Raw genomic sequence first — 21,385 nt, forward strand, 5'->3', positions numbered from 1 at the left:
TGGGAGGAGGAGAAACAAAACGCGGGATAAGAAGAAAAAGGAAAGGGGGACCAAGTTGTGCCGTCTGCAGAATTACCACATAATTACTGTGGTACGGTACGAAAGTAGTACTTAACGGAAGTAACGACCAGTAACGACTCGAGACTTGAGGGGGTTTACAGCAGTCAGAGAAAAGTCACGGGAAACTTGTGATGAACCTCGGACGTGGCTTTTCGACGGTTTTCCTTTCTTCTCTGACGAGTGCGCTTTCCCCATCAGCGTTGACCAGTGCGCCACACAGCGTCGGGATGCATTCGGGATCTGGGATTTTGGCGGGGACACTGGAGCTGGAACATCGAAGGAACAGGGGGCGGATGCCCCTCCGCAGTCAAAAACGTCTTGAGCGGGATGCCCTAGCCCGATTGGTTTTAAAGGGTACTCGTATATATGGTAGACATGTATCTTAATAGCTGCCCCTGCATCTTATATAAGGGGTAAAGTGAGACTTGAAAGCTATGTACCCTACCTATTATACGAGAGATCTCGGACCACCAATCATTCGTGCATTGGTTGACTCCGCAATTCGTTCTACGAAGTATCAAGTACCTCACCGCACTTACCGAAAATTCGGGGAAATTTGTGCGAGTACAAGCTCTCCCATTTGTGTACCTACTCCGATGTACCATCTCCGAGCTCGCCATTTCAACTCTTTTCAACCATTCACAGGCCAGCGGTTTGTGTGCCATTTTCGGAAGCGTCCATTTCCATCTTCTGATTGGCTCATCAGTTCAATCTTTAGTCATCTTTTTCCGCCGAGGCACGGGAGACAATGAACGTCTTCTTATTAGTCAGATGGACAATGTTCTGGACGAATCCTCTCGAAAGTCCATCTACCGTGTAATTACACGTGTACAACGTATTTTCGATATTCTTCCATCTCCTAAACCTCCCGCCTCTGATCTTCCGATCCTCAACTTTTAAATAGGTAAGTGATGGACAATTCCCAACGCCACATCCTAGTGTACATTCAGCTACGCGCGCCGAGTATTATCCACTTAACTGGAATGAAAAAACGGGTATCTAGATACAACCGCGGCCAATCATTGCCCTCTTCCCTGAACGCCCTCGCCATCCTAAAGCTATGCGCAGCGAAGCAAGAAATCATTCCATGGAAGAACCACATTGCGCCCCTCCGTTGCACCAACGTGTCCCCCAGACCCCTTTCCTCTTTGCATGCCCGTCCTACTAGCCCGGCGCCACCCAAAAAATCATCCGTCTCACTGTTGGTCCTCAACCGCGCGGTTCGCCCATGACGGCAACTTGGGCTGGCGTCGTTGCCGACGAGCCGCAAGCTCACGCATCACCTGCAGATCTTCCTCCGCCTGGGGGTTCCTCCTCGTCCCTTCCGCTTCCGTGACGCTGGCCGACCGATGCAGTACGTGTCCGAGGTTCTGTCCATTCGCCTGTCGTTAGCCCATGGTCAAGTCAACCAAAACCTTGGTGAAAAAAGGAGGTATCAATCAGTAAAAGGTAAAACAAATATACGTAATGCCGTCCTTTCCCATCCATTAGATGTAAACGGGGGCAATCCGACATGTTGCAAAGAAAAGAGAAAGAGAAGGAAAAAAAAAATAGGAGGAGGTGGAGCAAAAGGTTTCGCTTTGCCATGTTCATACATTTGGATCCTGTGGCCGTTGCATCGCCTTGCCCGCTTCATCTCGGAACTCGGCCGCATCCATCTGCTCCAGCGTCTCCACGCGCTGTTGCAGATCCTCGTCGAGCGCCTTGGCGGCAAAGTCGGGGGCCACGAGCCCGCTAAGCAGCGCCACGGTAAATCTCCTAGATTTACTAGCCAGCTTGTTGAGCGACTTCCACTGCGAAAGGCAGGGAAGACTCCCCAACGGTGCCAGCAGTGCCTGGATCGACCCCGAAACGGCGCTCACTCTTTCGCCGGACACATCCAGCCCCGGCGGGACGTAATCGGCCTTGTCGATGCGCAAAAGTAGCGCGTGGCCCAAGTAGCCTTCGAAGACGACGATTTGCTCCTGAATGTCGGGATTGCGCGTGGACCCGGCAGGCCCGGACGCCGGTGCTTCCGGGGAACGCGAAGCCGCGGCCGGTGCCTTGAGCGGCGTGCTGCGACTCGCCCAGGAGTCGTCTTGCCGCGCCGACATGGACGTGTTCCTCCCTGCTATGGGCATGGCGAGCGGCGATGGTGCTGGTCCGGTTGGTGGTGTTCCGGCCGCTGTCATCGTCATTTGCGGCGGAGATCCTGGTCCCGGTTGGGGTTCGGGGGCTTGGCTGGGAATGTCACTTGGCGTCCCAACGCCGCTCTGTACAGTACCATCGATAGGAAGTCCGAGGGCCCGTTTCAGTATACCGCTCAACGGCGTCGCAACGCGTCTCTGTATCATGCTCAGGGGCCCGGGACCGGGACCGGGACCAGGAGCCGCAGCCGCAGCCGCAGCCGCGGTTCCAAGCGTGGACGGATGGCCGAGTGGAATCGTGCTCGCCATCAAGGGGCCACCTGCCGGCTGCCCGAATACCCCGCCACTAGGGTTGGCCATGGCGCCATACTGCAACTGCCGCTCTCTCTGCTCAAGCTCCATCTCCAGCCGCCGGTACTCCTCCGGGTCGCTCTCTCGGATCTGGTTCATACGAATCATGTTTTCGACCTCCTTCTTCTCCTCCGAGTCCAGGTCGATATCGTTAGGATCTTCTTCCTCGAAAGTGTCAGTCAGGACGATAGACCTGACCACGTTCCTAAGCGTCGGGTTGGACAAGAGGCTGTCCAGGACGACGTCCTTCCCTCGAAACGGAACCAGGGTCTCTTGCGGCGGTTCCTCGTAGTGTTTCAAGAACTCCCCCAGCTTCTGGGACCAGCGCTTCGGGTTCTCCTGGTCGACCACGCGCGACGAGAGCTGCATTTTGAAAACCGCCGTGTGCTGAAGACGCTGCTCGAAGGTGCCGCCCGCGATGAACCGATACACGAATACCGGCTTCGTCTGCCCGATGCGATACGCCCGTCCGATGGCCTGTTGTTCGCTGACGGGGTTGAACTTGAAGTCGAAGATCACCACCCGGCTCGCGCCGCAGATGTTGAGCCCCACACCGCCCGCATTCGTGGATATGAGGAAGATCTCCCTGTCGCCCTCGTTGAACTCTCGCACCAGCCTCTGCCGCAGCGAGGAGTTGGTGTCCCCGGTCAGTCGGGAGAACAGCCTCTTTTGCTGCCTGAAGAGGTTGTCCAAGTAGTCCAACGTGGGGATCGACTGGCTGAAGATGAGGACCTTCTCCTTCATCCGGCGGCATTGGTCCAGGATGGTGACGAGCATCTTCACCTTCCACGAGAGATCAATGCTGCCCAGGTCCACCTGGCGCTTCAGGACCTTGGCGCACTCGGTCATGAACGCCAAGGACATGGACGCAGAACCTCCCCCTCCCGAGCCCGAGCCCGAGCCCGAGCCGTGCCCAGCCGATCCCTTTTTCGCTTCCTGTTCTTTCTTCTCCTGCAACACCTTCTCGTAGAAAATCCGAGGGTGGTTGCACAGAAGACTCAGGCAGCTCATCCTGGCAAACGTCTTCATCGCGCCGCCTTCGTCCTGGCTGCGATCGATGAAGAGCTTGTAAAGCTTCTCCTGGAGGTCGGTGAGCGGCACCGAAATCACAAACTCCTTCTTTTCCGGCAGTTCGCCCGCGAGGGCCTTGATCGTCAACCGGTGCGTCTTGGGCGCCACAGTCCTCTCGAGCGCCGCCAGCATCTTCTTCGCCTTGCGGAACTGATAAGGCGTGCTGTCCCCCCAGAGCCCCGTGTGAATCGGCTCGGAATAGACGTTCTTAAACTCCTTTGCTGGGCCGAGGTACCTAGGAGCGACCCAGTCAATCATGGCATAGAACTCCTGGACGTTGTTGGCGAGCGGAGATCCGGTGAGTGCAAGGCGGCACTTCGTACGGAACCGCGCGGCGGCGACGTGGAGTGTGGAGTTCGGGTTCTTCATACGATGCGCCTCGTCCGCCACGACTATGTTCGGCTCCTCGGTGAATATCTTGTCGATCTCCTCGTCGTCAATGATGCTTCGGAACATTTCGTAGCCCACGACAAAGACGCCGCCTTCGGAGCTCCAACGCTTTGGTATAAGCCATCTGTCTCCTTGCGACATGGTAGAATCCACCCGGAAAAAATTCCCCAGGCACCCCTTTGGTGTCCACATCATCAGCTCGTCCATCCAGTTGTCCACGAGGCCCGAGGGGCACAGGACAAGTGTCTTCGATTGCCTCAGCCGCTCCGGGATCTGCGAACGTATAGCCGGCTCTGGGGATCTAGACGCTTCGGCAATGGTGACGAGGAGAGTGACGATCTGCATCGTTTTGCCAAGTCCCATCGTATGCGCCAGCAGGCAGCCTTGACCGACGACGATCTGGTTCCACATGAAGCGCACGCCCTCGATCTGGTGGTCCTTGATCTTCGGCGCAACGTGCTCATGCACGTAGATAAGGCCTCTGTCGTCGTCGCCCTCTTTGCTGGTGTTGATGATAAGGCGGGACTTGTCTCTCGAGATGGCGGAGGAGGAAGCTAGTCTTGCCTGCAGTTGCCTGCGCCGTTCCTCCTGTTCCTCGACACGTCTCTTGTCGGATTCTCGCCAATCTTTGGCCTGCTGGTCCATGACGAAGCGTCGCTTCCGCTTCTGGGCCTGCTTGGACGGCGAGGCGGAAGCTCTGTCCCCGTCAGCGTCCTCTGCGTCCTCTTCGTCGACGTCTGAAAGCATATCGTCGTCTGGGGACATGGCGCTCGCCGGGAAATGCGGAATGACGTGTTGCCGGAGGAAATCGCAAAACTCGTCGAACTCCTCCTTCATGTCTAAAACGTCGGAAAAGGCGGACGATTCGATCTTGAAGAGCTTGCGGCGATACTTGCAGAATGCATACTGCCAGAACAGCCGGGGGATGATAACCTTGGGATCGAGTGTGTTGCCTTCCTCGGCTTCTTCCTCAGCTTCATCCGAATCCAGCACGGAAGAGACGAATTCCTGCCACAAGTTATCGGGGCTCTCAGCCTTGATAAGCTCGAAGATGACGTCTCTCCACGGCTCCTGCCGCCTCCAGAGAAAACATATGGTCAAGCGGCGGTGGTCCTTTCGTTTTGCCCATTTCCTACAAGAAACGGCACCTATTGCCTCCGGCTGGTCGAAGGGAAGATCCCATTCGTCGGAAGAAGGATCCAGTTCCTGAGGGCTTTGGCTTGATGTACCAGGAGGCCTTGGTTGGCGAGGTTTCTCGGGCGTGACCAGATCGATGTACTCGACATTCTTGTCTGGGCGCAATCTGGGTCCACTGGGCTGAGTTAGGTCGATAACAACACTCTTGCTCGGAGACGAGAATTCCATTTTGGGCGCCGGCGAAGCAGCAGCAGCTTTCTCTTCGGGTTCTGGCGTGTCCAAGTCCATAGGCTGGCTGGCATCCGCCTCGGGAGAAGGGCCCCTCTGATCAGGCTCAGAGTCGACAGTGTTGGGAACAATGAAATCGAAATCGTCTTCACTCGGTTCGGAATCGCTGGTGATCACCTCACCATCTTCATCGGAAACCGTCGCATCTTTGGGCTGCGTGACTTTCCTGTGTGCTGGACGAGACACTCGCGGAGCGCGTGGGGGTTCACGACCCTTGAGAATGTCGACGAGCCAAGAATAGTACTGGCGGTCATCAACACTAGGTTCGAGACAACGAGCTTGTCGGCGCAAATGATCTTCTTTGGGCCAGTCTTGAATGCGAATTTCGGCGCAGAGTTTCTGGATCCGAGCATTGAGCTCGGCGACGCGAGTGGCCGACTTCATGATTTCCCGGTTCCGGTCGCGACGTCGGGCTTGGTTCCAGAGTCGGTTCGCCTTCCACTGGTATTTGGGAAGTTTCGATTCAGTCCAAGCGTCGATGTATCCCTGGATAGCGTCCTCTAGGATTGCGTCCACTCGATCTTTGCTTAATTTGTTAGATGGCGCATCCTCGCGGGCCTCGGCTTCCTCCTCGTCCATTTCCCTCAGCGTTTCCGAATCGTAGCCACCCTCGTCGCCAGAATCTCCGAAGATCGGAAGCACGCCATCCTCCGAGGCGCCTTCGGGGGTTTCTGGCCGCTCAACGAATGGAGCGAAGCCATTTTTGATTTGTCTGAGTGTGTTGTCGTTTGATCGTTGAAGTCTTCGCATGGCTCGATGAACCTGTAAACGTCTGCCCGGAGGGATGCTACGTGACCGAGCCCAGGCAAATTCGACAGACGAGTCTTCTGCCGATGATTGACCGTTGTTGGACACAGATGCCATGGAGCGCGGAACTAGTTCCGATGTAATCAGTTTGCCACTACCAAGATAGGTACTCCGGGTGCGATAGTCCAGCGATTCGATAGACCGTCCGGGCAGGACAGATAGTGAATCAGCGGCCGTGGGGATTGGCGCCCGAGGTCCTGCACTGACGGTTGCCGAGACAAGCTGTGGCGCCAGACGTCTCTTCTTAGGAGGGCGTTCTGGGGCATGTGGCGGTTCAGGCTCGTCCGCCGCGTGAGGATGATGATGAGGGGATGGTTCACGCGGGGGGGAAGGATGACGGTCCGAAGCGTCCTGCCAAAGTTCCTTCTGTAGAAGGTCGTTCTGAAGAACGTCGTCCTGGGAGTGACCATTAGCAGTAGGTGATTCGGTTGGCGGCTCGTTGCTAATTGCAGTTGCAGGCCCCGTCGTGTTCGTGATGGTGGTGGTGATCGGGGTTGGGGTCGCGGCACGACCCAGCTTCGTCGGGTTCACGTCTAAATCTTCGGATACGTCTATTTCATTTTCCGCGGCGTACTGCGCCCTTGCTTTGCGATACTTGGGGCTGCGCTTCTTCAGGTAGACAATGGCCCTTGCCAGGGTCATCCTGTGAGCTGGCCTGGCGACCCCCAGGTCCCTAAAGAGGCCATCAAGAGATTTGAAGACGTCTTCCCAGCTAAGGAGCGTCTCTCCATCCATATCATTCTCTCGTAGAGCCTTGGCAAGGGACTCCGGGTCGGGGCGTCTGGAAAGCACGGCAGGAGCCCAAGGCCGCTGGTCGCCGCAAAGCTCTTTGATGAGCAACTCGGCGTCCCAGTCAAAGGGATCACCATCTGACTCGCCCGCCATGGTGACAAATTCTTAGGCCCATGGGTTGGTTAAGAGGTGGTTAAAATGAGTATCTTGATCTGGTGCCTTTGGTTGATCTTAGTAAAATGCAAGATGCAGGGGATAAGGTGATCGAACAGGAGAACATGGGACTAGAGGGGGGTTGGTTGAGCCAAGCGGCCAACTCACCAGACGACATCAAGCGGCGCTCATCTCGATCAAGGAACAAGCTGTGTAATATTGTAATATTGTCTCACAGCTTAGGCCTTGTCTTGGCGATGCCTTATGCCGTCATGTCATATCGTCGTCTTGGAGATATTGCAGGATCTGTGGTGTATTCCAGAACCTGGACGAGCCAGGAGGATGGGTTGAGCAAGACGAAACAAATCCGAGCGCTGAAGGAAGGGGAAGGAACAAAATAGAATAAGTGACGTGACGCAAAAAGATTTTTTTTATTATAAGTTGCGAGATGAGTTGCGAGATGAGTGAAGGTGGCAGGCACGCTCGCCTAGAGGATTCTCACTGAATTATCGGCATGTCACGAGTACTCCGTAACTACCTTAGGTAAGACGCGATTTGAGAGCACCGTTAAAGAGATTGACGGATGGGAGACGCGTCTCAGGGATTCTCGGATCAATTGACCGAGATACCTAAGGACGGAGAATTTTCTTATCGCGCAGATCACGTGACCAAGATGCAGCATACCTACCCGGGAGGGGGGGGGTTGGTGGTCAGAAGTTGGTCAGCGGTGAATGTGTCCACATAGTGTTAGCATAGTGGCTAGGTAGACAGAATGTGTACATAGTGTCGACACTATGACCATATAACCATCTAACCACGCTAATCATAGAGGTAATTGCATAACACATATACGCTAGTTACTTGGCCTACATATTGTCATGATACGGCGTGGTTTTCTACCTAGCGAAACAGTACAACGAAGCGAAGAGGATAGCTTTCATATAACATAACAAGGCTAGTCGTAACGGTGAAATCGTAAGTTATCCTGAAAACTAGCATTATGACTAAAGTGGTTAGTACTGCTATAAGAGCAGATGTCTACTCTGATAACGATAGTAGTCTATCCACTATATTCTTAATATAGTTACCTGTCCTTGTTAGTAAAGATTGCTAGTAGGATATAGATTATCCCTGGCCGATATAAATCGATTATAATTTACTCGTTAGCATAGTTATCTGTCTATGGTTAGTTAAAATGACCGGAAGAAAATCTGGCCATCTCTACGGAGTAATAAGGTATAGTTTTCCGTCTATTATTAGTTAATATAACGAGAAGGTAAGCTAATCACTTTAACTAAATAGCGAGTTAGTTATAAATTATAATAGCTTTTATCTATTCCCGGTTAGTGAAGCTCCTTACCTATCGTGAATCCCTAATTCCTTATAACCGAGACTTCAATTTCACTAAATATCCCTCACTTATAGTCCTTATCCTAAGCTAATCAGTGAAATCGTGAGAAATATAGTAAGATAGATTATACGAGACTGTGAAGTCTAGATATTAGCGTCCTTATTAATAGCATCGTTATCCTTACCGTCCTTCTTATCTTCATCGCCGGCATCTTCGCCATCACCTTAAGGAACGTAGCCTTTATAGGTCTCGTGGACCTTTTAGTGAAGAATAGAGGACATAGGCATAGTGGCAAGAGTTCTAACTCTGCCAGTAGCCTTAGCGACTTTACTGGCGTTAGTTAAAGCTCGCTTACCAGATGCATAGGGATTATAACCCTTCTTATCCGTCTTCTTCTTCACGATAGTGATTTTCGTAATCACCCGGTCGGGCTCCAGTTATTTGACTTTACTATCCTTACCAGGGACGGGCAAGCCGAAGAAATAAGCGCCCTCACGCCACTATCGAACCTCGGCAGTATAGATTTCGCTCCTCGCGGTATACTCGATAATCTTTAACTATATCTTACGCGGTATATTAAGTTCACTACTATAGGTCGTGGCCGCGGTAGTATACATACCGGGATTAGGGCGTACGTTACCGTTTTCACGAAGTGCATCCGCGAAATAACGGTAGCCAATAGTCTACGAAGCGGGGGGGTCGCCTTTAACTATAATAATAATACTTAATATCCTGGAGGCGGTAGAGCTGAACTTATGTTAGTAAAACGAACTATTATCCATAGAATCGAGATAGACTAACCAATATTGATGCTGGTAATTCTGGAAGTGTTCCGGGGCAGTACTTATCCAGCGCTGGAGATATATAATCGTAGGATAATCTTAGAGGTGACAACTTAAGTATAGCAAGCTCTTAAAGAGAAAAAGAGTAAGAAAGTCTTAGAACGGAAGAAGATAATCAAGCTCTTAAATAATTAGAGGAGGACGAAGTTAGGAATACAGCTTATAGGTTCTAGAGGTAGATAACTCGTAAGATCTACTTAGCAGGGAAGATTGCCTATACCGCTTTCCCACGAAGAAAGAGATATCGTAGAAGCTACCTTAGGTATAATTTCTACCTATACTAGGAGAGAAAAAGAGATAGTATATAATTACTATTATTTAAGGAGAAGGAGATTATAAGCTTCACTACAGTTTATATATAGAGATATAAGGATAATTATTATTTATAAGAGAAGAAGATAGTAGCTCGCGGATAAGCTAGAAAGCAACCTAACTATTATTTACAATAAGATAGGAATAGTGTCAGAATGTTTACCTACCGCCCAAACACCTTATCCCATAGCCCGCTAGCCCTTCCATAAATTCTTAATAAAACAAATATAAAAATAAGTTAATAGTAAACGTCCTATCTATAAGTATTTAACCCGAATAAAAAGGGAATGCTATATATAGTAAGTAATCTTCGCCTATAGAAACGCCCGTGCAATCCATTATATCTCCCGCATATAAAGTAAGTTATTACTATTTATCGCTATACCCGAGTTACCTAGAGCCGCCTTTCACCGACCACGAATAAGACAGAAATCATTACCCACTAGTAACGATATCGGCACCAACAGTATTACTATCCTACCGCGACTCCTGCACTGTATTATCGATTTCTTTAGATAGTAAACCTATCTAGTATTTAGCGAAGTCCCGATCTTGTGGCTTGAACACAAACTGGTCGTTATCAGGGGAAAGGAACTATTCTTTCTCTATTAGTGGTCGAGATATATTTAGTCTATCCACTGATTTAACTATAGAAATATCCGTAACGACGTAGTCTTGACTTATGATCGCCCGGGATAGACTATCGAAGCGGCTAAGATACTATCTCTAGTCCAGCTTAGGCCCTCTTAGTGCGGTACCAGTAGAGTATTATTCCTCCTATACAAAATAGCGTTTAATGGTGGTGCATATCTCCACGTAAATATCTAGGCCGGGTTAGTAAACAGGCTATTCTATTAGTAAAAGGGCAAGGATCCCGACTTATATAGGCACTAGCGCTAGACTTTCTTATAAGTGGCCGCGATTTTAATCCAGTTCCTGTAGAAGATAAAGAGAACCTCGAATATCTCTGTGTTAAATATCTAATCAAGAAAATCATATAAGCGCTTAATATCTATCTCCTCGCCGAAGTAAAGAGGGTTTTCGTCGCTTAGTCGTCGGACGTGTTTCTATAATATACATATCAGTTCACGACGCTAAATGTATTATACATAACGCTTACTTTAAGCCTCCATATCGTACGCGACTACCAGGTATTATAGTTGGTCTGGAAGCGCTTTCTGCCAAGGTCCGGCAAGGTCCTTAAAATACAAGTCCACTATGCTTAACATCCACGATTTATTCAGTATAATAAGGAAGACCTTCCTAGTCGTCTTCTCGAGGGTTCGGAAAAGGGGTCGTAACTATTCGGTCCAGTTACTATTCTCCTTTATCACGTAGCGTCGGGTAGCCTTATCGTAACGTGGAGGAGGGGCACTAGTATTAGGCAGCTTAGTAAAATTCAGTATTAGTATAGTGTTAGAAACATTTTAAGAGGGCAGAGGGTATCACTTATAATATTCCTCCGAAGAAATACAGTTAACTCCTTCTCGTCGGTAATAGGCAGAGGGAAATCATTATTATCGTCGAGCGAACCCGTATTATTAACGTGGTCGGAATTCCTATTACCGCCTTAGTCAGCGTTATAGAATCCCTCTTTATAGATATTATCTGACATCTGACGATTATCTTAGCCATAATTATTACCAAGATTTAGGTTAACGTGCATATCTTCTTAGTTAAACCTCTGAGAATCGGTGGTATATAAGGTTCTATAGTGAATTCTCTGGGAATTCGTTATACTATCCCGCCTAGCCTAATACTAGTTCTAACTCTGGATCTAGTTCGAAGGTGGCGGCCTAGTAGCTCCCACTACCCTATACTTGGGGCTTGGATTAACCGTATTGGTGGAGCCAGTACCCTATTATAGACGCGGTGTCCCTATCATCATCATAAGGTAGCGGTAACAGTATAACAGACGACCAGGCGGATAGAGGACTACTTAAGATAGTGAAATGCTGGATCTAGCCGCTGTATTTGACTTCGAAGTTCGAACTCACCAATAGATACCACTGGCAAGGAGTTAGAGTCGGATTAGACTAATTAGTTAAAGGCAGAAAAGAGATAGTGAAGATCGAGAGGGGGGCGTTTAGAAATTAGAATCACCCCGCTATATAATAATTTGGCGGTTAGGAAGGAATAACCCAATATAAATAATATAACTTTAAAGTAATAGCGCGTGATTCATAATATCACGCGTTCTCCCTCACTAACCCGGATAGTACACGTGAGTCTATTCGTTAGTAATAGATAGCTTACCTAAGGTTGATTTAGTGAATTTCTAAATAAGTAATAGGAATAACTTTAGTCTTTAATCCTTATGCCTAATTCTAGTCGATAATGCAATATTCGGCTCTAGTAGCAGAAATATTTTGCCCCGGCGGCCGCCTGCCAGGGGATAACGATTTTCACCATACACGATCCTAAGGGAAGAAGATCTAGGGCCTCCGGAAGACTTTATCGCTGCTGCTCTTCATACTCGTCACCACCGCCATCAACAGTCCAGAGATATTCGTGCTAATAAGAATAGCGAGATTATCGAATGGTTAAACGATAATACTTTCGGGGTAGGAGATAACCATAACCGCGGCCCTAATATCGAAATGGATCCTGGCCCCGGAAATCCAGATATCGATGATCCTTCGTTAGATTATGCCGATGCCATTAATCTAGTGGGCACCGACGCTCTTGACACCATTAAGAGAATTCTGGATCACGCCAGGCTTAGTGAAAATAAAGAAGAAGATCTGGAGTCTGACAGCTTATCACATTCACACTCTTCGGGACACTATTCATCGAACCAAGAACCCAAGGCACCTGCACCAGTTCTTCACCAAGACGAGTTAGAGGAAGAACTAGAAGACTAAGGGGAAGAAAACCTTACGAATAGTCCTACTAATCCTTATACTAACGTCGACCGAGGTCAGTCTTAAGGCGTGGTGCCTGCCGGGAAACAAAGTAAGTCAGAATACTTCGGCTTCTAGATTCTGAAGCTTTTTGTGAACACTGTGAAATGCTAATAAATCCACGATGCATTCCAGTTTACTGATACAGCGCTTCGACGACAGGCATACATCGAGCACAGGAATCAGAACGGTATATCAATAATCTTAACCTATCCTATGGATTTATTTACTAACTTCACCGCGCTCTATCTAGTTTATCCTTTAAAAAGACTAGCCTGGTAGGTGCTGATAATCTCACGATACTTTTCCCTAGAGGTTTGCTGACCGTTTTTACGATAACAGTCCTGCTCGACGCCATCGATTTCACGGCGGCCGTCCTTATAATATCACACCTAGGTACCTTACCTATATAACATCATTACCCTTCTACTTCACCATTATCGTCTCCGGGCATCTGCATAATCATTCTTATCCAGGTAATTCCCCCCGTCCAGGTCAGCTCCTATACTAAATATACCAGCCATCTACTAACTCCAATATAACCCAGTACATTCGAGCCATATACCACCATAGATTCTAAATAGGTAAGCATCGTGCTCCGTCTACCCGACATTACTAAGCTAATATATATCATCAGATAGAAGATAATCGATAATAGCGACATTCGCCGCGATAGAAATCCTTAACTATACTATATACATTCGCGGTCGAGATCCTTCTCTTCTCCTTCTTTCTATAATCCACTTTACCGAATCTAGAGTACCTAGAGTCGATAGTATAGAGCTAAGAATGGTAAGTTTAATCTAAGCCTGGTTATTAACTTAACTCTAGACTAACAATGATTCGAATATTACCTACCTTAGGAAGCTTTGAACCCCGACTATCGAATAAATTCACTATAACCATCCATCTTTCCCTTTATCATAGTCATACCATTCAACGCCACGATAACAGATCACGATAATTCTTGAAAGGTAAGCTGTCGGGGCTGGTAGGTATGGCGGGTAGAACGATGACCTCGATTATATTTTTCACCAATAGGAATACAACTCGCTGCTATATATTATACCAAGAGGAGTGTGACTTGCCATAATATTTCTACCAATGGGGATACTGGTGTTATTACGTATTTAACGAATAAAAAATAAATCCTGGTTCCATTTTTAACCAATAGGGATGTAAATACTTTTGTACCTGTGTATCGTATAGCCACTTAAAATTAATATCCTGTCTTTAGCGATATTTATCGCAGCCGGGTATAACTATTCCGTGAAATATATGTTAAAGGAGGATAGTTAGCTACGCCCGTGTAAGAATAGAGGGTATAATGTTTTTCAGTACGGCAATCTGGCTAACGAAGGCCATCTCACTACTATAGCTATTTGTACATATAAGAATAGCTGGCTAACAAAACAGTATGGCGCCTAATTATCACCTGACTATACGACCACTCTATCAAGTTAACAAATATTAATCCTATATTATGTTATGCCAGTAACATAACCTGCCCTATCAATAATCCTACCGTAGTCATTACAGCGCACTAGTCGTATAACCCTGACTTCACTATGTATCCAATAGAACACTCGGATCAGCCAGGCCAATATTATCTACTAGTCATATTGCTAAAGCCAGCCACATCGTTAAATTGCATTTATGTATATCCTTGCCAGATAAGCCCCTGTTTATAAATCTTTGCTACATCTTAGTTCTAAGAATGTTTAATCGAGCACTGTGACGAGCCCTGTCACAGTGTTGACACAGTGGCTAACTTATGACCACCAACCCCCCCCTCCCGCATAGGTAAGATAAGGCGTGAAGTATCCGTACGTCAGACTTGGCTGCAGGTTGTTGAATGGATATAGGAGGGCTTCTGTATAAAAGGGTTCAATGTTTTTTTTAACCCCCCCCATTCCCCCCCCCCCCCCCCCCCCCGGAAACCCCGCGGACTCGGTACAACATCACTTTTAGCATCACGCAATGTCGCTTTAAATACGGAGCAAGAACCGGTTAAACCCAGCTGGCTCGTGAGGACCTGTATCCATTTTCCTATTATTAATCACGCACCATTTCAACCCCATCTTCTCAAGCACCTCATCTGGAGATCGCACCCCACGTACTATAAAGAAATGAAGAATTGCAAGATATCCACAGAGCCTTCCCCGTAGACAAGCAGCCAAGCTTATGACCTCGTCAAACGCCTGTCCTATTTCACAGAGACGAATCCGAAGCCCCCGATCTAGTCCCAGGCCCTGCACAAGCCAGAGTAGAGCACCAATAACCAGACCACGCGCAGCTTGGGAGAGACGCCGTACCGATGGAGACGGAGAAGCCCGGCGCACTACGCTACCCCCCCCGCCTGAACCAGGCCGAGAGTGATGACTTGGTTCAAGCAGTAAAGAACTGGGCCCTCGCTCACGGCCTCACCATCCGGCCGCAACCTTCCGTCGTCTCGGACGATGTGGACCCCCAGGGCCTACTCGCAATCAACGTTCCCGTTACACTGTTCCCCAGTCCCTTCCCCCGCCAGTGCTTCGATCAGGCCCGGTCTGTCCAGCAGACCTACAATGAGCTCTATGCGGCCATTAGCCGGGATGAAGAGTTCCTTGCCGGCGCCGTCGATGAGTGAGTGAACATGGTCTCATATCTGTACAGACGGGAAAAGCGGCAAACTAATCATCTTCGCATGCAGAGTGAGGGACGGTGATGAGTTCACCTCCAACCTGTGGGACGTCCACTTGCGGGTCAAGAAAGAGGGATACACACAGGTGCGTTGGCTGCCCGGGGGGGGGGGGGCTTCTTTTCTAATTTTTCTCTCTACAGAATCTTTCCCTTGGTCTGTTCAGATCCGACTACCTCGTTCACCAAGACTTGCCAGGAAACGAACCGCAGATCAAGCAAGTCGAATTCAACACAATCGCTGCTTCCTTTGGAGGACTCTCTGCACAAACGACCCTGCTTCACAAGTAGCCTTATCCCCCCTCCCCCTAGACCTCCTTTCTTCATGTTCCCCGTCCTGGTCTGCAACTGTCGCTGCGTTATCTGACACGCCCCAGGTTTCTCTCAACTTCTGAATATCCTCTTCTACAACAGTCCATCACCCCCGAGAGCCTCGTGCTACCGGAAAACGACAGTGCTAGAGGCCTTGCTGCAGGTATGCGAGCCGCCTTCGACGCGTACGGCGACTCCGAACTCGGCCACGAGCGCTGCATTCTCTTCGTCGTCCAGGACGGGGAACGAAATGTCTTCGATCAGCGACACCTCGAGTATGCTCTCAACGACACCCTAGATCCCATCCGCGTCTTCCGCATCCCCTTCTCACAACTCCTGGACCACACGAGCATCGCCCAGACCCCGAAGCGACAGCTGCTCTACCACCTCCCGAGGAACCGGTCCAAGACGTTCGAAGCCTCCGTCGTCTACCTCCGAGCCGGCTACGGCCCATCGGACTACCCGGACCAACGCGCTTGGGAAGCCCGCTACCACCTCGAGAGGTCCGCCGCCATCAAGTGCCCCACGGTACTGACGCAAGTCGCCGGGACGAAGAAGGTGCAGCAGCTCCTGGCCACGCCGCGGTCCGACGCCGACGCCGACGCCGACGGCCCTTCCATCCTGGGGCGCTTCATCCCGGACCCGGACGACGCGCCCCTCTCCGCGCAGGTGTGGCGCACGTTCAGCAACATCTACCCGATGGATACCTCCGAGGCCGGGCGGAAGGCGCGGCAGGTCGCCCTGGACCCGGAGCTCTGCCTCCACTACGTCCTGAAGCCGCAGCGCGAGGGCGGCGGTAACAACCACTACCGCGAGGACATCCCCGTGTTCCTGGAGAAGACGCCCGAGTCGCACTGGGGCGCGTACATCCTCATGGAGCTCATCACGCCTCCGAAGCAGGAGAACATCATCCTGCGCAACGGCAAGCTCGAGGAGGGCGGTGTCATCTGCGAACTCGGCATCTACGGCACTTGCGTCTGGAACCAGAGCACGGGCGAGTTGTTGCGGAACGAGGAGGCGGGATATCTGCTGCGGACGAAGGGGGATACGAGCAACGAGGGTGGCGTGGCTGCTGGGTATGGGTGCATGGATAGCTGCGCTCTGGTATAAACGAGGAGCATCAACTCAAGCTTCCAAAAAAATGAGGCATAGAGATCAGCCAGAATTGAGGACCTAGAACTCGTTTCGTTGCCTTGCTTTGTCTTAGCCTGCTCTGCTCTGCTCTACACTGTGAAGCGTATGCTAAATATTCATAAAGCAGCTGGAAGATTCAAAATGAGGTCAAGTGCAATCCTTTGCGATTCTTAAAGGGGTATTAGATAAAATCTCGCCCAAGCTATGGGCTCTCCTACTAGTACTATCCACCCAACCTAATTTTACACATCTTGTCCGCGGTGATGGCATTCGCGACGTAAAGTAGTACATATGGAGGGGAGAAAAAAACCGAGACTGTTGCGTCATATCGGTAAAATAATCACTGGGCCTCTACAGCATCAATTGATGCGTCACTCGCCTGACGGGTTGCCGGGACGCCGGAGGACTTCAACATTGCCTGAGAACCGAATGTTAGCGTTAGCGTATGGTCTATTCAAATGGGCAGCTGAATATGGGGCAGACATACGCTGGATAATGCTGAGAGAACTCCTGGTCTTGCCCTCGGCATCCTGGTAGGTGTTCATGGTGGCATCTCCCTCGACGTAGACAAGAGATCTAGAGGCGCAGAAAGAGATGTGTTAGTAACAACAATGTCGGGGAGGGTTCGTCGGAAGGAGGGAAAAGCGAAAAGCGAAAACGCACCCCTTGGGCAGGCTCTGAAGGTAGTCGCGACGGGGACCCTGGGGCTCGAAGCTCGAAACACGGAACCAGCTGGTGTGGCGGTTATCCCGGGGCCCGCTGTTGCTGGCGATGGCGTATTTGAGCACCTCGTGTCCGGTGCTGGTGGCCTGCAGCTCGGGCGTGTCGGCCAAGTTGCCGACGATGGTGATGCGGGCGACGCCGCGGGGGGAGGTGGTGCTGAAGGACCGCGCAGCAAGGCGCGGGGTCGCAATGACACGGCGAAGGGCGGCGGACATTGTGGGCGAGGCGTTTTTGAACGTTGAGAATTGAAAATGGCGAAGATGGTACGGTGGGCGAAAAGAGACTGGGCTGGCGATAGACTGAATAAGGTAGGTGGAATGATTGTGTTGTGTGGGAGTTTTTAATTAGATTTGCATCTACCGAAAGCGTCTTTCGACTTTGGTCACAAGATTGTCGCGTCCTGAGACGCGAACAGGGGTGGGTGCTGGGGGGCGGGCCCCTGACAGTTTGGTTATTAATCACCCACCAGGGTAGTTGGCCCGTGCATGGAGCTCAAGGCCCCGATATATCGGGCGGCTTTGATATGTAACTATCAAGACGCTGTCTATGTCCTAAGTGAAATGTGATGCATCAAAGCAGAGGTTATGCTAAACTAGGGTGGCTTTTCCTAATTCGGGTCTGAATACTGCAACATCTTCCTCAACCATCACCCTCGTGTTCGGGGCTGTCACCAACCCCCCAGGGCAGCGAGCGGTTGAAGATGTGATACAATGTATGGAAATGCCGCTGACGAAACGAAGACTGGACAGTAACAAGCGGGCGCTTATATTGCTTGTGTGACAGCCGTGCGCATGCGTACAGGATCACCTCTCGGTCCGATCCAGGACGACCAGGACGACCCTCATTGGCAACCCATGAGTCTACTGTAGTTGTCTACACGAGGAGACTGCATGGCAAGCGGGGTTGGGGGCTTTGCTTTCCAAGGGGGCCGACGGCATTGCACCAAGTACTGCAGTCTCCAGGGATAGTTGATGTTTTGGGCGAACGGCGCGCATTCTGGGTCTTGCGGCCGGCATTTTCTATTTTGGCTCGGACCCCGGATCGGGACGAAAAGCAACAACCTCCCGGCTGATCTACGCTTCTATACGGGAGCCATTCCGTATTGGGTTCTGAATAAGAGCCTTGAATAGTTCCAGAGCCTTCACCGTCAAACGTCAAACGTCCAACTTGCCGCGAACGGTCAAGTTTCTCACCTATCGGCTATCGCTTTGATATACGTTACATCTTCACCATCGCCTGCCCGCACTTCTCGTCACTTTTTGGGCTATTCTGGGAGGCGAAGGGCGAAGTTTCCATCTCGCTGATGCCTTGGCTTGAAACTATTCTATGAGTGTGCCTTTTTACTTCTGATATAACATGTGCTATGGCATGGCCTTTGGTCGTCTGAAGTCTCGTGGTTCACGGGCGTATTGGTCTCGCTCTATTGGCATCTATTGATCTTATTGACCCAATTGACCTATTGAGCAGAACAACAGTAGAAATCCGTGATGCTACCAGCTAACTACACCTTGTTCTTCATATAGTTCCTCTCGCTGACCTTCGTCCGAGTCTCTCTCCCTCCCTCGTCTTTATCTATCCCACTGCGTCTATCTTCGTTTTCTCTTCGTCCCCAGATCCTCCCCATGCCTCCCCGATACTCTTCTGCTGCCATAGTCTTGAAGCAAACATCCCGAGCATCAGGGGCTTAGCTCTCTGGGATCGACTCTGCGTAACGGTGACGGTAAAGAGGCAACGAGAACGAGTCTCAGGTCTCGCAGCCGCCCTTGGTTATTTATATTTCCCCTCGTTGGCGACGCCTTCAACAACATATTCCCATCCTCATCAAACCCCTCTCCTGCCGCTTTGTCGTCGTCAAGATGGCACCGCTGCCGCCTGGCGTAACGGAACTCTATCCCATGGTTCTGGCCCCCTTACCGGTTCCAGACCCCGTCACTAACCCGGCGCTCATGGCAAACCTGGTCTGCCGAGTCGTGCTCGGAATCATAGCCAACATCATCTGCTTGGTCCCCCTCCGCTTGCTGTACAGAATCGGAGAGTTCTCAGCCGTGGTGTTCGTTGCCAACATGATAGGCCTGAACTGCCTCACGGTCATCAACGCTCTCATCTGGCGCGACGACAACATGACCGAGTGGTGGCCCGGTTACGGTTGGTGCGACATTCACCCGTTCCTCTACCGCCCCATGATGACTCTCTTCACCACTTCGGTTCTGGCTATTAGTCGGAACCTCTCAGTACAAGTCAGCATGCTACGCGCCCACCCCTTGACCGTCAGGGAGAAGCGTAGGAAGAACCTCGTCCAGGCACTCATCATGTTTCCCGTGCCGCTTATTCAAATCGCCTGGATTTATCCCATCACCGCTCAGCGCTATACCATCGCTACGCTAGTGGGATGCGACTGGAGAGTTCACAGAAGTTGGCCTAGGCTGGTCTTCATCACCCTACCAACACCCATACTCTCCCTGATGTCCGGTTATTATGCGAGTGAGTATTTCTCCTCCTTCTCTCCTCAACCTCTCCCCCCATCCAGGGGCTCTGTCTCGCCGGACTAACACAACCCCCCCCCCCTTCCCTAGTTCTCACCTACTTGCGCTACCGTGAACTGCGCAAGGCAACGCGCGGAGCGCTCTCCTCCAATAGCTCAGCAATATCGAGGCAGAACCGCACAAGGAGGCGCCTCTACCTTCTGACCATCTGCATTCTGATCCCCTATATCCCGCTCCAGTGCGCCCACGCCGCGCTCAACATCACCGAGACGCTGCCCCTTGAACCCTTCGACTACCACAGAGTCCGTAACGACGAGAACGCCCCGTACCCGTGGAACTCGATCTTGCTTCGACCATCCTCCGAGATCAACTTTGCTTTCATGAACAACAAGTTCATCTCCATTGCCACCGCCTTCCTCGTGTTCTTCCTCTTCGGCGCCACCATCGATGCCCGCAGTACCTACCGTCGTTACTTGCTCGCCATGGGCTTCGGCAAGCTGTTCCCTCGCCTCCATGAGCCGTCGTACCGCGCAGCGGGAATGAACAGCATCTCCAATCCCAACACATCCTGGGCCACACGGACGTACGTCACATCCTTTCTTTGCAGTTGTACCTTCCCTTGCCCCCTCCTACAGCTATTTGTTTTCCCGTGTGACAGATTCTACAACGTGGCACTTCTTTAACTAATTCTCTACCCCTCCCCTTAAGTGATACTACCACTACTACGCTCCTCAAGGGCCATGCGCGCCACTCATCCCAGCAGTTTAGCCGTATCGGCTCGTACTCCCAGGCCAGCGGGCCTGGAAATGAGTTGGGTGAATCTCACCCTTCCATCCACCTCCCAGACTTGACTCTACCAGAGGATCGCAATCGGAACAACAGGTCGATTCGAGAAATGGCCGAGCTAGGCGCACCGCGAACCCAGCCTCTTCCCCAACGCCCCTCGGCCGCAGATACCGACGCCATCGACCTCCCGCACCGCAACCCCTTCCCGTTCCGCACGCACCTGAACATCCACCTCCCGTCCTTCCAAATCTCCCTACCCAGATTCCTGAACTGGAAAAACAAGAGCAGCGGGGACACCGACCCCAACGCGTCCCGTGTCGTGCTACACGACTCCCGCGGCACGGCAACAAACAGGAGCAGCGGCAGCGGCAGTGGCAGCAACACCACCACCACCACCACCATCACGCCGCCTGAATGCAGTGGCGGCACCGTGTCATCCGACCCAAACCTCTCCTGGCTGCCCCAGCGGGAAAGGGAGAGGATATTCACCCGCGTCTGGTCCGGCGAGGAGGAGGAGGAGGAGCAGCAGCAGCAGCAACACCAATCTTCTCTTGGGGGACCGGACCTGGCGCGCCGGGGCGGGGCGGACGTGCTGCTGCCACCCCTTTGTCCGGACGCCATCGTTCCCGCGGTGCCACCGCCGCCGTCCGCGAGGGTCGTGACGGTGCGGACGCATATCTCGCAGCAGCGTGTGGTGCATAGGTAGATTGAGAGAGAGAGAGACGGGGCCAAGGGTCCCCGGTTT

The 21,385-nt window shown here is 51.2% G+C and overlaps 5 protein-coding genes across 5 annotated transcripts; 3 read left to right on the top strand and 2 right to left on the bottom strand.

Moving 5' to 3' along the window:
• Positions 1-760: 760 nt before the first annotated feature.
• On the bottom strand, positions 761-7,561 carry SODALDRAFT_333416 (hypothetical protein). Its single transcript, XM_028611964.1, has 3 exons — positions 7,284-7,561; positions 1,656-7,181; positions 761-1,430 (listed from the first exon to the last, which is right to left on the bottom strand). The coding sequence occupies exons 2-3, from the start codon at positions 7,113-7,115 to the stop codon at positions 1,257-1,259; spliced, it is 5,634 nt and encodes a 1,877-aa protein (XP_028466599.1). The 5' UTR covers positions 7,116-7,181; positions 7,284-7,561; the 3' UTR covers positions 761-1,256.
• On the top strand, positions 7,202-7,516 carry SODALDRAFT_359903 (hypothetical protein; the record flags this gene model as incomplete). The annotated part of the gene is made up of 1 exon (XM_028614219.1): positions 7,202-7,516. One exon carries the CDS (start codon positions 7,202-7,204, stop codon positions 7,514-7,516), a length of 315 nt encoding a protein of 104 aa, XP_028466600.1.
• A 6,936-nt stretch (positions 7,562-14,497) lies between the features above and the next one.
• On the top strand, positions 14,498-16,624 carry SODALDRAFT_311809 (glutathione synthetase; the record flags this gene model as incomplete). Its single annotated transcript, XM_028609179.1, has 4 exons — positions 14,498-15,148; positions 15,216-15,291; positions 15,347-15,489; positions 15,580-16,624. The coding sequence occupies exons 1-4, from the start codon at positions 14,841-14,843 to the stop codon at positions 16,622-16,624; spliced, it is 1,572 nt and encodes a 523-aa protein (XP_028466601.1). The 5' UTR covers positions 14,498-14,840.
• A 156-nt stretch (positions 16,625-16,780) lies between these two features.
• SODALDRAFT_311812 (nucleic acid-binding protein) lies at positions 16,781-17,686 on the bottom strand. Its single transcript, XM_028609180.1, has 3 exons — positions 17,312-17,686; positions 17,136-17,224; positions 16,781-17,066 (listed from the first exon to the last, which is right to left on the bottom strand). The coding sequence occupies exons 1-3, from the start codon at positions 17,584-17,586 to the stop codon at positions 17,020-17,022; spliced, it is 411 nt and encodes a 136-aa protein (XP_028466602.1). The 5' UTR covers positions 17,587-17,686; the 3' UTR covers positions 16,781-17,019.
• A 1,631-nt stretch (positions 17,687-19,317) lies between these two features.
• SODALDRAFT_277871 (hypothetical protein) lies at positions 19,318-20,537 on the top strand (the record flags this gene model as incomplete). Its single annotated transcript, XM_028608086.1, has 2 exons — positions 19,318-19,852; positions 19,945-20,537. The coding sequence occupies 2 exons, from the start codon at positions 19,318-19,320 to the stop codon at positions 20,535-20,537; spliced, it is 1,128 nt and encodes a 375-aa protein (XP_028466603.1).
• Positions 20,538-21,385: the final 848 nt, after the last annotated feature.

This window comes from Sodiomyces alkalinus, assembly GCF_003711515.1.
Source record: "Sodiomyces alkalinus F11 unplaced genomic scaffold SODALscaffold_5, whole genome shotgun sequence".
Taxonomy (NCBI): Eukaryota; Fungi; Ascomycota; class Sordariomycetes; order Glomerellales; family Plectosphaerellaceae; genus Sodiomyces; species Sodiomyces alkalinus.